General features: G+C 30.6%; 1 protein-coding gene across 1 annotated transcript in view; it reads right to left on the bottom strand.

Moving 5' to 3' along the window:
• Nucleotides 1–20,344, bottom strand: part of LOC113373386 (serine protease inhibitor 27A-like) — a 116,858-nt gene extending 96,514 nt beyond the window's left edge. The window contains exon 1 of the mRNA XM_026613687.1: nucleotides 20,259–20,344. Coding sequence (XP_026469472.1) covers nucleotides 20,259–20,344 — 86 coding nt within the window. The remainder of the gene's footprint in view (nucleotides 1–20,258) is intronic.
• Nucleotides 20,345–20,592: the final 248 nt, after the last annotated feature.

Raw genomic sequence — 20,592 nt, forward strand, 5'->3', positions numbered from 1 at the left:
AAATCACGTCTATTTTTAGAACCGAGAAAAACTTCTTTTTTGATAACCTTGTAGATTTTAACTAAGGTTAAAATTAAATACACGTGGTAGCTTACTAAAAGTGCAATTTTCATAAAAGTGCATTCAGTGCAATTTTAATAAAATGTAATAATATATAAAATGAAACATTTCCTTTCATGTTGAATTCATAAACAACTCGAAAAACCACGTAGAAGCATTCAGATTCCGACATTGCAGAGCGGCGTGGCATATCGTTAGAAATTCGCGCAACACGTTTTAATGCCGCAATATAAATGCTCCGTCGCAAAAGTATTGGGAAAGGATTGCCAACAATTTCTCCTGAAATGTTGACTCGGAAAATGTTTGTTATATTACAGAATTTATTCTGTTACACTCTCCTAATAACACAGAAGTTTTAATGTCAAATGCTAATAAATCTTGATGTTGTTAGAACAATTTCATTAGTGAAAAATAGAAGCTGAATTATATTGTTATTGAATTAGGGTAGAGCGGGGCCTGAAGCACCTTAAGCCAAAATGTCCCAAAACCAAAAATTTCTATACATGGCTAAAGGACATATTTCTACATTTATGAATTAGCCGGGAATTGCACTCAACATTATTTTGTGATATGAGTTATTTGTTGTGATGCATTTGGTTTGGTTAACCTTAATGACCTAAGCTTGAATATTTTTGTGTAGCTCATAATATTTTTTTAAAACAAATGATTGTATTTCTATTACTATTTTATTAAAGTTTGCAACCTGAGATCCGAAGCATCTCCTGGGGAATGCCCGTAGGTTGATAACGAAACGGAATCCTGAAGAATTTGCGGCCCCTACCAGATGATTAATAATATGAATCTTTTCGCCTCTGTATGCGGGTGCTATTGTTCGCACAAATGTATTCAGAAAACGGTAGTAGGTATTATGATAGAAACGATGTGCACGGAATTATTATTATTCGCACACTGTACGAATAGCGACACCCTTTGGATATGGTAATCGCGGTAATGGAAAGCGTTATCGCGGTTTAAATTTTAAATTGTTATTAATAATAATCATCACATATTATTGCAGAATATATTAGGTTGGAAACTGAATAAGTGCGGATTGTGTTAGAAAATCTAAAAAAGCCAAACAAAATATTTTTTGACAACTGAAGATGCCCTTTTACCTTCGTGTCGCGTCGTGGCAGCAGAAATAAAAAAGCAAGATATTTTTTTCGATTTGATTCGAAAACTGATTTTTAATCTAAACAAGAAAATTGCAAAATATGTTGGTCGTTTATCCAGTATAGTTTTTTTCATCCTCAATTGCACAACATACATAATTGAATTATTACACATAAGTTCGAAACAGTTGCTTCGTGCTTCGTGCTTCATCATTACACATTCACCAACCGTGTGTGATTTTGCGGAACGCTAAATTCCTAATTACATGCAAATTCGGTTCATGAACGCGATTCCGTATCGTTGGAATAGAAATCGTGATGTTGCACTTATCGTTAGTGTATATACGCGAATATTAAAACCCATATCTCTGGATTAGATACCGAACATTAGGCGGACAATGCATGAATAATTTAAACGCGATTTATTATGGGTAATAGCCATGAGCATGCAAGGGATGAGTTTGGTAATGGAAAATGATATAGTTTAAAGAACCAAAATTAATACATCGTTCTGAAAATTTCACTGCGTATTATCTCTATAAAATAATCCGTCCGTTGTAACCGTCGGGTCTAATTTATTTTTCTCGGCCGATCCCCGCCTTCGTCGTGTAATCCAATTATCCGCAGTTCATAGAATTTTATATTATCTATCCGCCTAATCCTCGGATAACCCTGCCCGAAGAAAAGAAAAGGTTCTCCGATGTCATCAAATATGATTTATCAAGTTTTAATTGAACTTTCAAGCTTTTCATATCTTATCGGGAGGACGGATCGTCTTGGCTCGGTTTTTAATCCTCGCTCCAGATGATAAAATGTTTTCTTTGAAATAGAGGTAGGGTTTGTCAACATTTTGCTCGATGATAATATTACATACTAAAATTAGTTAAATTTTAGTTTTGGCTAAACGAGGTTATTTTGAAACAGGCATTAAGAAAAGTTCCATTTTTTCAAAATTTGCACTTGATCATGAAATTTAGAATTTATCTGAAAATCATGGTAAAAAGCAAAAGAGCTTCGTTATTTTTTACAAGCTAGAGCAAAATAATCATAAAAATTTAAATAAAAAAATAACAAAATAAAAACATAATATTCGTGCCTTAAGGCAAATTGCTGGAACTTCCCGTACCAAAAAAAAAAGATTAACATTTTTGAAAAAAATTTACTCTGAAAAAATTAGATTTAAAATAAATTTTTGACAAAAATTTTCTTTTTTTTGAAAAAAAAAGACTTTTTGAACTTTTTTCAAAGCAATCGTACTGCTTTAACTGCATAGAGAAGAAATATCGAAGCGCTTAAGCGCCGCGTCACCGTCTAACGGATAAACATTGGTACGGAACCCATAAAAATGTAAACAAAATTTATACTTATTATTAAAATCTCTATAAAATATCTGATAATTTGATGTGCATATGTCTAATGATCATTTTTGACCGCCAAATGGCATTTTTTTTTTACTTTTTTCATTAGATCTCCGAAATCGCTAGACCTGCCTTTATGAAAATTTGATAAGTTCTTCATTTTGTCAATACAAGTAAAATGTTTTTTGAATTATTGAAATCAGACGCTCAGTTCTCTTAAAAGCTGAGTTACCGTTTTTGTCATTTTTTGCCCCATATCTTCGGAACGGCTAGACCTGCCTTTGCCAAAAACTAATCAGCACGTCTCCTTATCATTTTTTTTAAATTATTCAAATTGGTGTTCCTGAAATCGTCGACAAAAATTTGTATCCGAACACACACACATACACGCACACACACACACACACACACACACACACACACACACATACATCCATTTTTTCTAAGGTATGCCAAAATATTCAGAAAACTTTGAAACGTCGAGAATTACAAAAATTTTCGTTTTTGATTTTTTTGCGATTACTATAACTTTCCCTACGGGAAGTTAATTATTTTATCATATTTGATCATAATATTTAGAATTTATCTGGTTAAATAATCATGGTTAAAAACAAAATGGCTTTGTTAATTTTTACAAGCTAGAGGAAACTCATCGTAAAAATTCAAAAAAAAAAAATTACGAAATAAAAATATAAAAATTATATATATTAATTTTTTTTATAATTTTACTAACTTTTATAATCTATTTTGATATAATTAAATTAAAAGTTATTATGGTCTTTGGTGTTTTTAATCTCTGGCCCTGATATCCGTCGCGTCGTGGCAGCAAGCTATTATTTTTAATCTTGGAATTAGAAAGACTTCCATAACTTCTTACGAAATTCTCCAGATATAATATATCTCAGAGGCGTAATTTTCTTTTGTCGTGCGCTTAACGGCACCAGGAGAACGATAATTCTTGTCTAATAATAAATATCAGCCGCAGAGCAGCGGGTTCAAAAATTATGATATATATCGCGATTCATACTTGAACTTTCCTACGCGATTTGCAAGATTAACAAGAATGAGGTTCGGGAAATTTAAGTTTATTATACTGCAAAGATCTTCAAAAAATGTAATATTTATTGATTAATAAGTAGAGCTTAGAGCATTTTTTTAACTTTCCGAAGAAGTTTATGTTTTCGCTAGAAAATCCTATGTGCTACTTTTGTGTCTCCTCTACGTTTCAAGTAAATGCTGAATCAAACGAGACCAAATTTGTAAAAAGTAGGAGTGTGTGTGTGCCAATTAAAATTTTAATTGCCAAAAACTTCTTTTACAACTACGTTTGAATATAAACGACCATTTGCAAAATAAATTTATTTACTAAACATGAATTCCGAGTATAAAATCTCCGTAAATGCAAGAAAGCTTTCAAGTACACGTGGGGCTTTCGATTCAAAGCTCTTCACGAAAGCTTTTCATTGTTATATAGAAGGGTGTATTAAAAATACCTTGCAAGTTCGGAATATCCCGTTTTGAATACTATACTTCTTTGGATAAGGATGGGAACGTAAATAGTTTTATTGTGTCTGCATATCGTATAGCTGATTATTTGGAAGAAGTACCGTTCGGAATAAATATAATAATGTAGGGATACGGGTTTTAAAAGAGTTTGCCGTAATATACTGAATTTACAAATCTTTCAATATGTTTGGTACTAAATTTTATTTTATCATAACGGTGTATGAAATTATAGGAAGGATTTATGTTTTTATGTCAACAGATTTCAAAGAAAATTGAGTAATTTTTGGTACAAATATATAGATACCTGTCAGAACACAGAATGGATAATAACGGTTTAGGGTTTTTATGACAAATATTATTTTACTTATAAAATTTCATTTTTTCATTTAATGTAATTGACGAAAATACTCGCCATGGAGAAGTTTTAAATAACTTGACATTTCAGAATATATTTTGTTTTTCTCATAAATTATAATTTACAAGCATATGTTCATCATTTTATACCCATGATAATGCACAAAATTCTTACACTTCTCCATGACGAGTATATTCGGTAACCACAGCTAACTAAGCTAACATTTCAAATAGCAAATGATTATAGTGACCATTATATGCATGACGAACATGTTCGTCAATATACAAAATTTTAACACTTCTCCATGATGAGTAAAATCGTCGCCCACAGCCAACTAAGCTAAAAATTTAAATAGTAAATAATTATTGTAACCTTTACATGCATGGCAAACATACACGTCAATACACAAAATTCTAAAACTTCTCCATGACGAGTATATTCGTCAACCTAATCGTGATTAACTATTAATTAATTCCGAATTTATGCAGTTCGGTTCACAAAGTTATTACAATTTTCTCATATAATTTTCAGAATCTATTGAACACGATTTTGTTGAACACTCAGGCCCATCTTTTCCGCCATCAATTAGTCCTAATGATAAATTGACGAATCAATTAATAGTGAAGCTAATTAAATTACAAGTGTTTGATGTTGTGCAATTTGCAAAACAGCAATTCGCAATAACTTCTCGAAACGATATATGATAACCTTACAAGCAGTTAGTTATATACGTCTGGTAACAAGATATCGCACATCCTGCAGAGCGAATGTTATGTAACTCGCTCCATTGACAAATGCCACACACGAGGCAAAAGCAAGGGAGCAAATATACATGAGATGAAATACAGATGTAACCACTTTTCTGCAAAATGTATAAAATAATTGATAGAGCTTTAATTATTTTTATAAATAAACCGCTTCTCCTACCTAGGCCAATAATATTTTAAACCATTCAATTTGACTATCAACTCTATCACTTTGCTAAGTTTCAACAAAATTTCAGAAAAGTAAATCTGAGGTTCCCCTTGTAAGTCCCACGCGAACGAAGTCCCCAGTAGTCATTTACACAGTTAAAACAAGTTTATGTAAAAAATAAAAAATAAAACAAATATCTGTATTTTATCTATCTATTTTTTCTTTTATCACCAGCTTTGTGTCTACGATCTTCATATAAAACAATTGCATGTGTAAGAGTATAATAAAGCCCTTACGTACAGCTACTTCGTACAACCACTTATTACCGTCTCTACGACAAGAGATAAATACGAAGAGACACTTGTGATTCTGAGGCAACTGAGACAATTCAGACTTATATGAGAAAAATAATATACGAAAATTGATTATGATAAAAATATTTCAAATGTGGCTATTGAGTCAGATTTGATATTGGAGAATAACAGAATATTTTTGTGATTGTTTTTTTAATATATTCGGAATTAATTCTGCAGTTAAAACACTCTAATAAAAGACTTGCTAAAACAAGTACCTATGAGAAGATTAAAAGGAAAGTGGCCGCAAGATTTAAGAAATTAACATCAATATATTTATGTAAAGAAATTCCCCACTATGGAAATTTCTAAAAGCCCTGTACCTGTCAGCAAATAACCTCATTGAACCCAAGGTTCAGATTGGTTATAAGAAATAATTTAAAAAAAAAAATCTGCTGTTGGAAATATATGATAAATTATCACATTTCCACAATATATAACAACCGACGAAGAATAACTAGTGGTGCATGAGACCGTGCCAAAGCAAATTGCTTGAATTTTCCGTACCAGAATTAAATATCCGAGCAAAAAAATTAATAATCAATAAATATTGATCAATCATTAATAACAATTATTTTAATTTTTTTAAAGACTTAATTATAAATACTATATATTTATTCGTCCATATATTATACAGTGACGATCTTATCGCTCAAAACACTTAAAAATGTTTACATTAAGAAGAGATGCCGAATAAATGCATCTGAAGATATAGTTTTTATGAGTAGAATAACGCTTATGAAATTTATACAGATTTATAACTGAATTCTGAATTTAAAATTTATATGAAGAGCATAAAACTTTGTATGTTTTTGAACATTTTGAGAAAAAATAATCTGAAAGTTTTGATGTTTGTTGAACCGTACGAGAGAACTTTAAAAAGTAAATACCTTGGTACGGAACCCCAAAAAAATGTAAAAAATTTAGTACTCATGTTTAAATTCTCTATAAGTATCTGATAATTTAATGCGCACATGTCTAATGATCATTTTAGACCGCCAAATAGCTTTTTTTTACATTTTCCTCTGTATCTCCGAAACCGCTAGACTTGCCTTTCCAAAAATTCTACCAAGATTCCCAAAAAATCCTTAGAAATAGATCACGTGATTAAGTTTTGATCATAACCTATGTAGTTCGTAATTTGCTAATTCATAACTTTCTTAAACTTCTATAAATTAGCAGATCAATTGTTAATTATTAATCATTTAATATTTTTCAAAATAAAACTAAAATATTGATGTTAAAACGAAAATATTTTGTTGGCTATTCTTTATGAATTAATTAACTTGATTTTATTATAAAATCATATCGATTTTGTTGCTGGGATGACATCAAAAATAAAGGAAATGACATAGACAAGAATTTCCAGTCGAATTGTGGTACTCGTGTCTGCTTTTAGAAAAAGAGATTGGAGGAATTTTATAAGATCGATTTGTATCGGTATTGCTTCTTTTGTTTCTTTTATGTTTTTCCCAGTTTTTATTTGGAATGTCATTTCAATGTAATCATTGAACTGAAAACGCTATGTATATAGGTACTACATAATAAAAAACATAAAAATATAGTAAAATAATTTTGTAGTATCAGCATTTTCCCGTCACTTCTAATCTTTTATATCGAAGAATATATTATAATCGTTTACACTTTCTTAAACAACCTTCTCCTGGCATTTTAATATATTTCTTGTCTAAAATACAGGAAGTGTTGCGGTGATTTTATAAACTTTGTAAGCAATTTATCAGATCTATAAAAGTTGAAAGATCGGCAGTTCTAATACTTTTATTAACGTGTTTTCTGGCATCATTTTATAAACCTTGGAAACCGCTAATTGCTTCGGTATAAACTTGCCAGAACCAGATTTTTTTTGAAAAATTTATTATTGAAAGGAATGGTATGGGAATGGATTTTATTTAGGCTGTGGTTAAACAATAGTAAATTTCATAGTAGTAATAAATGAACTTTGAAATTATATATTCGTGTTAACGAATACTAATTTGTTAGATGTAAATTTATACTAGATTAATTTATTTGTTAAAAATTACCAAAACATTAGATAATTTTATACTAATTTTAATTTCCATGTTGTTAATTGCTTTTGCCATATGATATTTTATAAAGCATAAACTAATAACCTAGGTAATTCACACATACGTTTACAGAATCTTTTAATATATAAAATATGAGAATCCAAATTTATATCATAGGAAAACGAAATAGCTCCAATATTTTGTAGTTTAAGTAAATTATGTATATTGATAGAATTCTAATCTATCACATTCTCTTTCCAATCTATAAATATGCACTTCCAGCTATCGGAAATTTACACCTGTTTTTTATTCAACACGTATCGTATTATTATATCATAAAACCAGAAATGTTTCCGTAAATATATAAAAGCTGAGCCCATCATAAGAAACAGGTAAAACTCGCGTCCAATGAATTATCGTACAACTTTCTTTAATGACCTTTTTGTATCATAATCTGATCCGAGTGTCATTATTTTGATATTAGAAATATAATGAAATTATGAAACAATTGTTGTTATAATTTAGAATAATTATACGTATCTAGACCAAATAATTTTGGTTATTTCTCTTTTTTCACATATTTCGATATCGCTCGAGGATGTCATAAATAACGCACGTCTCAAATTACTGGAGAAATATTAAACAGAAGCAATTAAAGAAACCATTTCAGTGAAGAAAATTAATTGAAAATATCTCGGCGCTAAGTCCAGGACCGAATGCCGTTAAAGTTATACTCGAGTGTAATTGAGCCGTAATGCTCTCTCTCGGAGAGCAAATAAATAATGCGGAAAAAGAACAAAGACGCTCTTAGTTCTTAGACTTGGCCCCCGTTCCCTTTGAAATAATACAAAAGCGGTCATTAGACGAGATATTTAGGTCCATAAACATAAAATAAAGACCTTATGTAAATAATAGGTTGTTAGGCGAAGTTTTTAATATCGTAATGAATGGGAAAGTTAGAGGCCAAGATATAGAAAATAACCAAAAGGATTCATGGTACTACAGTCTATGATAGTATAATAATATTCCTAGAATAAGTGTATACAATTTAAATCTTTATGTAAAAATTAATGTATGTATTTAAGTCAAATAAAGCAAATTTTCATATTGAATTAAAAAAAAAACTACAGTCTCGCTTACAGTCTAGTTAGAAAAAAATGATGTTCGTGTGTGCGTGTTTGTGTGTGATTTTGGGCGCACCGATTTGAATTGTTAAAAAAACATTTGATTCATATTAATAGGGATATCTGCAAATTAGTTTTTGGTAAAGGCAGGTCCAGCCGTTTCGGAGTTACGGAGCAAAGAGTGCAGAAAATACAAATCGCATTTTTAAGAGAACGGAGCATCCGATTTAAATGATCTAAAAAACATTCAATTTGTAATGATGGGGAAAAGTGGTGATTAGATTTTGACGAAGGCATGTTCAACCATTTCAAAGATACAGAGATAAATGTACAGAAAAGGGCAGTTTTTGAGAGAAATAAGCATCCGATTTGAATGATTCCAAAAACTTTCTGCTTGTGTTGACAAAACATTTGCTTTTGGATTTTTTTCCATTTTTTTTGCTTATCAAAAATAATTTAGATTTTAATTTTAAGTCTGGCTAAAATTCTAAAGCTCACTTATATACTTTAAATAAATAATTTTACCTTTATAATTTAATTTATATCAATCTAATATATTTGAAAACATTTATTATTCCTCATTAAACATTTCGTTACCGAACGGGAAGTTCCAGCAATTTTCCTTAAGGCAGGATGCCATACACCACTAGTTTAGTTTTAGTTGAAAAAATATTAAATTTTTATTAATTAAAAATTAATATGCTAATCTATAGAAGTATGCTATAAAAGTTATAAATTAGCAAATCAAGAACTATATAGGTTGTTTTGACTAAATATTGATATCAAGACTTATTCGTTCAAGTTACATTTGGGTTTTAATATAGATTTATTAAATAAATCTATATTAAAAACCAAATGTGACTTGAACGAATAAGTCTTGATATCAATATTTAGTCAAAACAAACTATATAGATCTTGATTTATATTTTATTTATATTTTATACGCTAAGAAAGCAATTCTGAGTAAATTCACTGTATCTTTTTAGGATCGCCCAAAATAACTTTTGGAAATCCTGCAACTCTTGTCCAAGCTCTTGATCAAAGCCTTCTTATAAAAAATCAACAATTTGCAGTACATACTTTTAAATTAAACTCTCTATTTTTACACTGTCTTCGATCTCAAAAAATAACTTTTATAAACCCTGAAACCCTTGAAACGAGCTCTAGAAAAAACGCCCATGATCAAAGCCTTCTTATAAAAGATCAACGATTTGCAGCAGTATATTTTTCCTTTTTTCGTGATATATTCCGAAGCTTATAAAATCGCGGACGTGCCAAAGTGTTGGTGTTCTGTCTGTCTGCACGTGTTAGTCCTCTTGTATATGTATCATTAAATTCACACATGCCGTCGTGTGATCATCAAAGCCGTTTTTGCCGTTTTGTTCCCCTCACGCATTCGAACGCACCGAGTGCGTATTTTTGTTTACAAGTGCGCCTACAGCGACACGTGTACGGGGGAAAATTTCTCGTTCTGATGGCAAATCAGTGAAAAAGCTGATTATTAAAGATAGTTTTTTAGGACTAATGGTTCTTTTAGCCCCGCTTTATTCTATATAAATTTTTACTAATCATTTTTAGAAAAACTAGTGGTGTATGGCATCGTGCCTTGGCAAATTGCTGAAATTTCCCGTACAGTAATGAAATATTCGAGAAATTTTAAACGTTTTCAAATATATTATTACAAATACTGTAACTTTTATTATTTTTGCTGTCTTGTTATATCTGAGCAAATCAAATGTATACCATAAATCAATTTATCTCCAGAACATTAACAATCGTCATTTTATTTCGAATTCAATTTCAAAAAAAAAAAAAATAGTTGATTGAAAAAGTGCTCCCGTATAGTCACAGTCTAAACGCATTTGCAAATGATTCTGTGCGACATTTTCACTTATACTGTGTTTAGCTTGGCGGCATTTTCACATTTTTCAATAGTTTTCACAAAATTGGAAAAGTGCTCCTCCAGTACATAAACAGTCTAAACGCACTCGGGTAAACATTTGCACCAGAGTGTCGCTTAGACTGTAAAAATTGAAACAATTTTTTTTCCAAAAGCAATTATTTTGTTGAAACAAGCAGAAAGTTCTTTGAATCATTTAAATCGGACGCTTAGTTCTCTCAAAAACTGCCATTTTTTTAACATTTAGCTTTGTATCTCCGAAACCCCTGGATCTACCTCTGCCAAAAACTAATAACCACTTTTCCCTGTCATTGCGAACTGAATGTTTTTTGGATCATACAATTCGGATGATCCGTTCTCTCGAAAACTCGATTTCTATTTTTTGTACTCTTTGCTCCGTATCTCCGTAACGGCTGGACCTGCCTTTGCCAAAAACTAATCAGCACATCTCCCTATTAAAAGGAATCGAATGTTTTCTAAACCATTCAAATCGGTTGATCCGTGCGCCCGAAAACGTGGACGAAAAAATGCGGATATACAAAACACACACACACACATCCATTTTTTCGGAGATATGCCAAAATGTTTAGAAACCTTCAAAACGTCGAGAGATGCAAAAATTTTCATTTTCGATTTTCAGCCCATTACTGTAACTACCCTACCGGAAGTTAAAAAACAAATTGTACATCTAGGTATTGAGTTCTTATTCATTTTTTAAAATCTAATAAAAATTGACTTTTTGCTCAAATCCAGACCAAAAAATCTGTTTACATACACGTGCACACACACACATACTTTTTCCAAATTTGGTCTCATTCGATTCAGAATGGCTTGAAACGTCGAGAAAACATAGAATTAGCGAATCGGATTTTTTGATGAAAACATAAACTTCTCCTTCGGGAATTAAAAAAATATGTCACCCTTTTTTTGATGTATCTTCCTATCACCGTGTGTTTTACGAGCTACTGTTCGTATAAAGTGTCAAGCCAAGGGCAAGGGATAGAAGAACATTTTCGGTCCGTCGTTCCCGTACGAACAGTTTGTCAAATTAGGGTAATTAATCCGTAACCCTCAGCACACGCCAGGCGTCGGTTATGCGTGACTGCTTAAGCTCGGCCTACGCGAAAGTTGGAATTCGAGATCAAAGGACCGGAGATATATCTCGTGTGATCGTGTGTATGTCTCGATAATGAATGTAAATGGATAAAGGATATTTTAAAAATATATTTAGAACATTGGTAATTAAAGAATTAAATGGTTGTATGTAGCGAGTTGCATGAACTTCCTCATACGTAAGTATTAATAATTAATAAAAATTGTGATTCAGCTATATAGGTAAAATGTTCAACTGATTATTTCGAAAATAAAATTTTCGCTTTCATTAACGGGGTATTCTAATGTAGAAATTCAAACAAATCGATTTTTTTATTTCATATTTTCAAAGTTTAACTATCTAAGAATATGGGTACGAGAAGGTTTTTGAAAATTTGAATTATTTTCGGAGATATAGGCATTTTACTGACTCTGTCTCCATACTGGTTTGGCGTCACGCAAAACTTTAAATGCGTTTTTCTCAGAACAGACTTTTGCAATACTGTTGACACGATTTCTCGAATTCTACTTGACCGATTCACTTGAAATGTTCAGAGAGTCTTGTTTTTAGACTTATCTATAGCCCGAACTAGGATTATGCCCAAATTCCAATTTTTACTATTTTTAAAAAAAATCACGAAATATCACGCTGGGGAGAGTGGGGTTTAGTAAGATATCACGAGTACTTATTTTATAACTATTTGTTTTTTTCAATTCAAACATTTTCAAAAAAAAAAATCAAAAATTTTAGTTTTTTTTGAGGCAAATAAATATACACCATGTATCTCCAAGGGAGAGGGGGGGGACATAATATAAAAAAAAATCACATAGACCCTGGTAATTTTTTTAGATAATTTATTTGAAAATGTGCCAAGGAAATTTATTGCATCAAAACAATTTTTGTCGCCAAAATTCCTAGAAAACATTATATTTTCTATCACACATATATGACTGATACAGCCTTATATTAACACTATTTTGTTTACCAAATTGCGTATGTGTGACATAGATTGTGTAGAACTTCTTAGCGTAAAACACATGACTAGCATGGCGATGCATCACCATTCATCTTATTCAATATTTTTGATTAGAAAATAACTGAATATCAAATCTCATTTTATTGAATCAACATTACATATACCACCAATAACATAAAGTCTAAACAATCGAGTTTATTTTAGAAAGTTAAAAAATCGATTGATCGTCGAACAAAATTCTCAATCCTTACCGAGTTTTATCGAATAGCTTTTGAATTTCTGAAATTAATCTAGTCATTTTTTGATGAATCGTCGAAGAAAGATGAAAAATTGGCGCACATACTTTTTTCCAAATTTGGTCTCATTCGATTCAGAAAGACTTGAAACGTCGATAAGACGTAACATTAGCAAATCGCATTCTTTCGTGAAAACATAAACTACTACTTCGATATGTTCAAAAGCTCATAAGTATAAATATTTTCTCCGCAGAAAGATATTTGAAAATGTGTCAATATTACATTTCCATACAATTTTGAAACCGTATACTGGTAAAGCCAGATAACAATTTGCTTTGAAATGTTATCCGCAATTTAGCAGAATATTTATATATAGAAATATTTTGAAATGATTTCATTTTCATTTCCAACACAATGCAAAGTTTTGCGTGCTCGGAAACCACACGTCACATTCTTTGTTAGAATTTACACACGATATCAATGTTGCAGGTGATAAAGCTCAGCTTTCCATTCACCAGAACACTATTTATATTTTTATGAAATTTGTACATTCACAGTGCGTACAATTTTTTGATATGTAACCGACTAAACTATTTTTATTTTTATAATGTTTCCAGAAAAGGCAAAACGACTGAATCTGAATATTTAAGGGAAAATTCTAGTCTATAAGCGTGGATTATATGTGACTTTGGAAAAGGCCTTTAAAAAGAAAAAAATGTTTTAAATAATTTTTTTTACTCAAAATTAATTTAATTAATGTTTTAAAGAACAGAAAAAATAAAAATGTAGAACAGTCAAAAAGTTTTAACACAAGCAGATGATGAATTATGGTACTTTATAAATTGACACATGACCATATCTCTCATTTTGCCCGAAAGGTTATAAAAATAAAATAAATAAAGTAACATTGGTATAAACTATTAACAAGGCAAAGACAAAATTTATAAAATAGCGACTGTCTGATAAAAAAATCACAACTTTTTTTATATTAACAAAATTTAAAAAATTGGAAAAATCGGAATTTGGGGATGAGCGTGGTTCATCCTGATGCAAAAAGTTTGTAAAGCAGACTCTGTAAAAATTTCAGGTAAGTCTGTTCAGTAGAAGTTGCGAAATCGCGTGTATCGTGTCGAAACAATAGTTTGTGGAAAAATAGAGGAGTATTGTCGTAGTCAAACAGCTACTACTTAAATTTTGGAAAATCCTCTTGTACACCAATGCTTGAATAGCTAAATTTTGGAAAGCGTAACTAAAAATCGATTAGGATAAAATCTCGTTTACAAGAAACAATTATTACAATTTTGTCAGTCAACATACATTTGGGGTATTTGAACCTCTATTCAGCGGACTATTTCTGCGATAGTTGGTGTTATTCGCTATAAAGTATCTTTTATTCAAAGTTTAAATCATTCGGAAATTTCGAAGCGATGGTTAAATAAAAAGCTCTTGCAATTCCGACAGCGAGCGGCGCGATCAAACTACATTACGAATTCATGGTGGAGAATGCTGAATTGCTGACGGGTAAATTCTGCGGTTCGGCAAACATTTAAATGTTTTAAAATCTATATAAGACTTTTGAAACACCTACAAACGTAAAATAAAATTACTCGGATAAGAGCAAAGCTGTTTGATAATATTGACGCTATGAATATTACCTATACTTAATGCAAAAAACTAACTCTAAACCACACACGTCTTGATTGTTCTTTCCACTTCGTTCCTAGTGATTAAAATATTTACAGCAAAAAATATTTCTATCAAGCGTAATACGATACATTTGACAAAGCCTCAGACATTATTCATTTTTATATAAAACATCTAATCATCGGTGAAAAACTCATCGGAGCGCGTATCACCTGGCTCGGCCGCATTCCGCCGCACTAAATTCATTCAAGTGGTCATTGTCACACTCTCGAAAGATGATTGATACGATACGATACACGGTTTCGACATACAAAAGATACATAGGTAGGTCTGTACGTGAATCTGGGACTGCCATTCTTTGCATTCATCACAGGTAAAAAACATTTACTGCCATCTGGGTAAAAGAAAATTTTTGAGTTTGTTATGAATCGAACTTCCACATATTAAAATATAATCTGGCAAATTACATTAGTATATTCTACAATTGGACTAACACTCTATAACTGCATACTGCTAAAAAAACTTGTGTATGGCACCGTGCCTTAAGGCAAATTGCTGGAATTTCCCGTATCGGAACGAAATGTTCGAGGAATATTAAATGTTTACGAACAGATTACTATAAATACTGTAACATTGTTTAATATTTATGAGAATTATATAAACTGAATTGTAAAGTTAAAATTATTAATTTAAAGTATATAAGTGAGCTTTAGAACTTTAGGTCAGAACTGGAATTAAAATCTGCATTATTTTCGATATACAAAACATTATTTTGGAAAAAATATTTCTGAAATAATTTTTTTTTAATAATTGAATATTTTTTGGGTCATGCAAATCGGATACTCCGTTCTCTCAAAAACTCCATTTCTATTTTCTGCACTCTTTGCTTCGTATCTCCGTAACGGCTGAACCTGCCTTTGCCAAAAACTGATCAGCACATCTCCCTATCAATAGAAATTGAATGTTTTTTGAACCTGTCAAATCGGTTGATCCGTGCACCCGAAAACGTAGACGAAAAACTGTATTCTTACATATACACACACACCATCCATTCTTTCTGAGGTATGCCAAAATGTTCAGAAACCTTCAAAACGTGAAGAAATGCAAAAATTTTAAATTTCGATTTTTGGACGATTACAATAACTTACCTTACGGAAATTGAAAGAAGAGATTAAGCGATATATGTAAAAGTTTTGCAAATTTTATTTCAATAATATGAAATTTGATGTTATCAATCGATTCTTCTACACATTCATATATTCTGGCAAATTATATTAGGTTGGGGAAAGAAAAAATCAGAAAAAGAAATCCTTTATTTTTATGGTAGATGGCTATACTGAGAGATTTCTCATAAAGTATCAATCAAACAATTTCAGATTTATGGTCGTTGGAAGGTAATAATTTATTTTTGTTAATCGTTACTTTAATGTCTTATTTTTGATATTTGCAAAAAAAGAAAAAATATAAAATAAATACAATAAATTGAATATAAATTAAAAAAAAAGTCGAAATAAAAATAATATAAAAACAGTAATACAAAAATAATAACATAAATGAACTATGGCGTGATGAAAATTGTGAATAGTGTTTATGGTTGCAATATTGTAACATCCAATTGGTTTCGTAGATTTCGTTTAGGATTTTTTTAATATTAAAGATGTCCTTGGAGATTTTTATGTCAGGTTGTCGAGAATGTCGATAAAATCGGAGAAATGATCGAAGTTGACCGATATATGTATGCAGCCGTGACATCGCCCAAAATCGACCACATACCAATGAATTAAAATTTTAAACCAAAAGTAATAGATTTCTATTTCCCCACCCTAATATATTCTACAATCGTACTAACACTCTACAACTGCATACTGCAAAAAAATTCCAAAGTTGAATTTTAATTGTGTAATCTTTTATTCAAATTCGAACCCGTATGTCTTCACACATGCAGATCTTGATTAGCATTTTTATTGCCCTGCCCATAAATCGCGTTTCAAGGCCTCATCATCTGGAAACTAGGGATTATACTTTGATACCCTATAAGGCATCTGGAATAGACCCTCATCTCGTACTCGGCGAGATTGAATTCAACCGGTTGTTATTATCAAAGTGACTGTGAACAATTCGATATCGTGTGTGGGTATTGTATTATATTGTGTGCGCCGCATGACGGTTTTTTGATTGTGGTGTGTTGAGATAAAAAAAACGGGAATGAAACGGGATGGGTTGGGTTGGTCGGATAATAGATGACGAAATAAACCCACTTTGAATGAACGATACTTTTTCTAAATACATGATATACTTATTCTCAGAAACCGCCATTAATTTCAATTTCACCAGTGGCCATTCCATTTCAACAACTTGAAATATTTTACGAGTAATTGTCTCATTGTTAGTTTATTACATCGGCCGTTCAGAAATTCAGTTTACTTTTTTATGGCACTTGTGCAAAATATAGGGAAGCGGATCTCTCGCCTCCTATGAATTGCAGCTGGTAAATTACGGGAGTCGTAAAAGTAAAGTGTAACTGCCTTTTTACCCCGACTGACTTCAAAACACGAATAATCAGGGTGAAAGTTTTATGAAACGATGCTTTGGGAAATGATATTCTAAAGATTGCCGAAATCAAAGGAATAATTGAATTTTGTATAACTTATGGAGGTAATAAAAAATTCTATATGAAAATAGGACTTACCAGTAATATGTAAATCCTCCGATGCAGAAACCTGAAAAAAAAACAAACTTAGTATTAATTAACATATTTTATTTTAATGTAACATGTATGTATAGTAGGGTTTGTCGGTTTTCAAAAACCGGTTTTAAAAACCGTTTTTTGGCGAAAATTATGGAATTCGAAAATCGGGTTTTTAGTGAAAAAAAGTCGGTTTTCACTGTATGAATAAAAAATGACAAATATAGCCAAATATAAAAGATAGATGAAAGCATTTTGATTCTTGAAATCATATCGGTTCAATAGCATTTGATATATTAATTTAGATTTTTATACCAATGTACATATTAATTTAAATCAGTTTGGCTTCGTCTTGAAGAAGGAACTTCCTCTACTCAAACTTAAAAAAAAGTTTTAAACCCTAGAAGCCACAAATTAAATAACAAAAAACGTAGAATTATTATATCCGGCTTTAAAAACAATTAAGCATAATTTGGTCGCAAGTATGAGAATATTTTATATTTTAGGAAAATTTGTGAGTAAACAAAGGACACGTCTAAGTAGCAATTCGATAGACGTTCTCAGTTTTTTAAATCATATTTATCAAACAAAAAAACAATTAGAATCTTTAAAATTAATTAATTAAAATTGCTCGGAACAGACAATATCCGAGTTTAGCTTAATTGTTTTCAAAACTAAAATTGATATTAACATGTATCTAATATTTTTTATTTTTCTTTTAATTTAATGGATTTTTGTTATTTATTAATGTATTATTTTTATTTATTCGAAAACTTTCCGTTCACCATCATAAAAATATTTTCATTCTTATATGTGAAAATCATGCATGAATAACGAATAATTATCAAAGTTATTTAATCAAGATAAACTATTATTTTTTAGTTCTACTAATTAAAACCAAAATAATTTTATTTACTATCTATAAAATTGATCAATAAAGAAATTCAGTCAAATACTGCTCTGAATTACACTAAATTTGCGGATAAATTACAGAATATTCGAGCAAAAATTTATTTTCTATATAAAATTCGCAAACCGGTTAAAACCGGTTTTTAGCAAATTTAAAATTCGAAAACCGGTTTTCTGAAATGTCGATTTTTGTATAAACCCTAATGTATAGTATAGTACTTTATAACTATATTTTTAAAAATAAGTCTCTATTATATATTTCGATTTCTCTGGGACCATTATTTCAGCCACACCCTCAATTAGTTTTAGGATTTTTATTCCAGGACTTGTCCTTTCCCAGAATTAATGCTTACGAATCTGTTCTATTGAAATATGGTGTGGGCAGAACGTTGTGATAGTAAAGCCAGTGATTCTGTGATTTATGCCAAAGTCTAATTGTAAATGTGTTGTTATTTGCCTTGAGCCAACAGTCGCCCGAGCACTAGTAAATTAAGTGGTTGATATATGGAAGACAAATGTTAAGGATTGGATATTGCGTTATTGATGGTATATGTAATGTTGATATAATAAAATGATATTTGGTATTTAGTTATTTTTATATCAGAAACAGTCATGATAGTCATATCTTTGACCCTAAGATGTTGTATATAATCTATGTCACACATACGCGTTTTGGTAAAAAAATAGGGTTAATATAAGGCTATATCAATCATATATGTATGACAGAAAATATAATGTTTTCTAGGAATTTTGGCGAAAAAAATTGTTTTGATGCATTGAATTTCCTTGGTACATTTTCAACTAAATTATCTAAAAAAATTACCAGGATCTATGTGATTTTTTTTATATTATTCCGGCGATTAACATGTTAAATTGGTCAATTGATCATAAACTTACTCAAAATTATTACAGATTTTTTTTTATAGACATTTTATATAAACTAAACACATCCCCAAATTTGGGTTATTTACTATTTTTAACAAATAAGAGAATATCAAAAAGTTGTAATTTTTTTGAAAGTTTTATATAAAAAAAGTTTTTACTTACTTTAGCAATTAAAATAATTTTTTGTGATTTATGTGCTGTCGTGACGTAATACCTAAAAAAACTTGTTTAGCTATAGTGATCATTTTTTTTATTGAAATAAGTAAATTCAAATTGCCTTTTCACATCGAATATTTCTAAAATGATATTTAAAATTTTACGAAAAATAGCTTTTATCTTCTAAAAAACCTCCTAATCATGTTAGCTATAAAAATAGAATCTAAAAAATGAATTTACCATTTTAAAAGATATATGTCCAAAATGCAGTTGAATTAAGAGGTATTCTAGTCAAATGGCATGAATTTTCACATGACTCAGTGAAAATTTCAAAAAAATCGGTCCCGTAGAAGTTGAGGAAGTAAACAGTGGAGGATTATCGTGGTCAAACAGCTATATCTTCGAAAATTATTTAAATTTTGAAAAATCTTCTAGTACACATATTCTTAAAGAGTTAAAATTTAAAAATATAAAAAATTAAAATCGATTGCATAACATCTCTAGGCTAGCTCGTACTCATAAATTCTGGTTACAAGCTAACATGCATAGTTTTGGGTGAATTACAAAAAGATCCAATTTCACCAACGGAATCTAAAAATGCTTGTCCAGTCATGTATCTTACACATACATATCACGATCCCCGAATGAAAGAATCACAAAAACTCAAAGGTCATCCACAAAAAACGTATTTAAATCATTCCACAATCTACATTATACTGGGACCTTTTTCACATACATCATTCCCGGGCGCATGTACATATTGAGTTACTCCGGTCACGTACATTATTGAAAATATTCCAAACAAGGACGAGTAAGAGAGAATTCACCAAATAATTCTAGACACGCGATATTATAAATTGAACGAAAATGAGGCCATCGAACCGTGCAATGACAAGTCATACTACAGACATATCCAACCAAACCAACGATGGAAAGTTGTAATATTTTTCAAAAGTTACCTACATCCTATATCCATCCATTTCGTGAGCCTTAATTCTAGTATTTTGCATAGGAGTTTGTAATAACTTTGGGGGAAGACATAAAGACATGTTATTACTCCGTATGATAAGTGTACTTTTGTATGCATGAATAAGTAAATGTACGTATGTCAGTATGAAAATAGCTTTTGAGGATTCTTTCAGAAACCATATGTCGGTATTATAAACATATCATAAATTACTCGTGTAAATGAACTTCATTTTTAAAACCATATTACTCAATTATTCATTAGTAACATTCTTGAGTTATAAATTACACAAATCAAGCCTAGATTTTTATTTTAAGAAATCTAGAAATA

Source organism: Ctenocephalides felis, unplaced genomic scaffold, assembly GCF_003426905.1.
Source record: "Ctenocephalides felis isolate EL2017-DRISC unplaced genomic scaffold, ASM342690v1 CF-g0.4_SCAFFOLD_01604, whole genome shotgun sequence".
In the NCBI taxonomy this organism is placed as follows: Eukaryota; Metazoa; Arthropoda; class Insecta; order Siphonaptera; family Pulicidae; genus Ctenocephalides; species Ctenocephalides felis.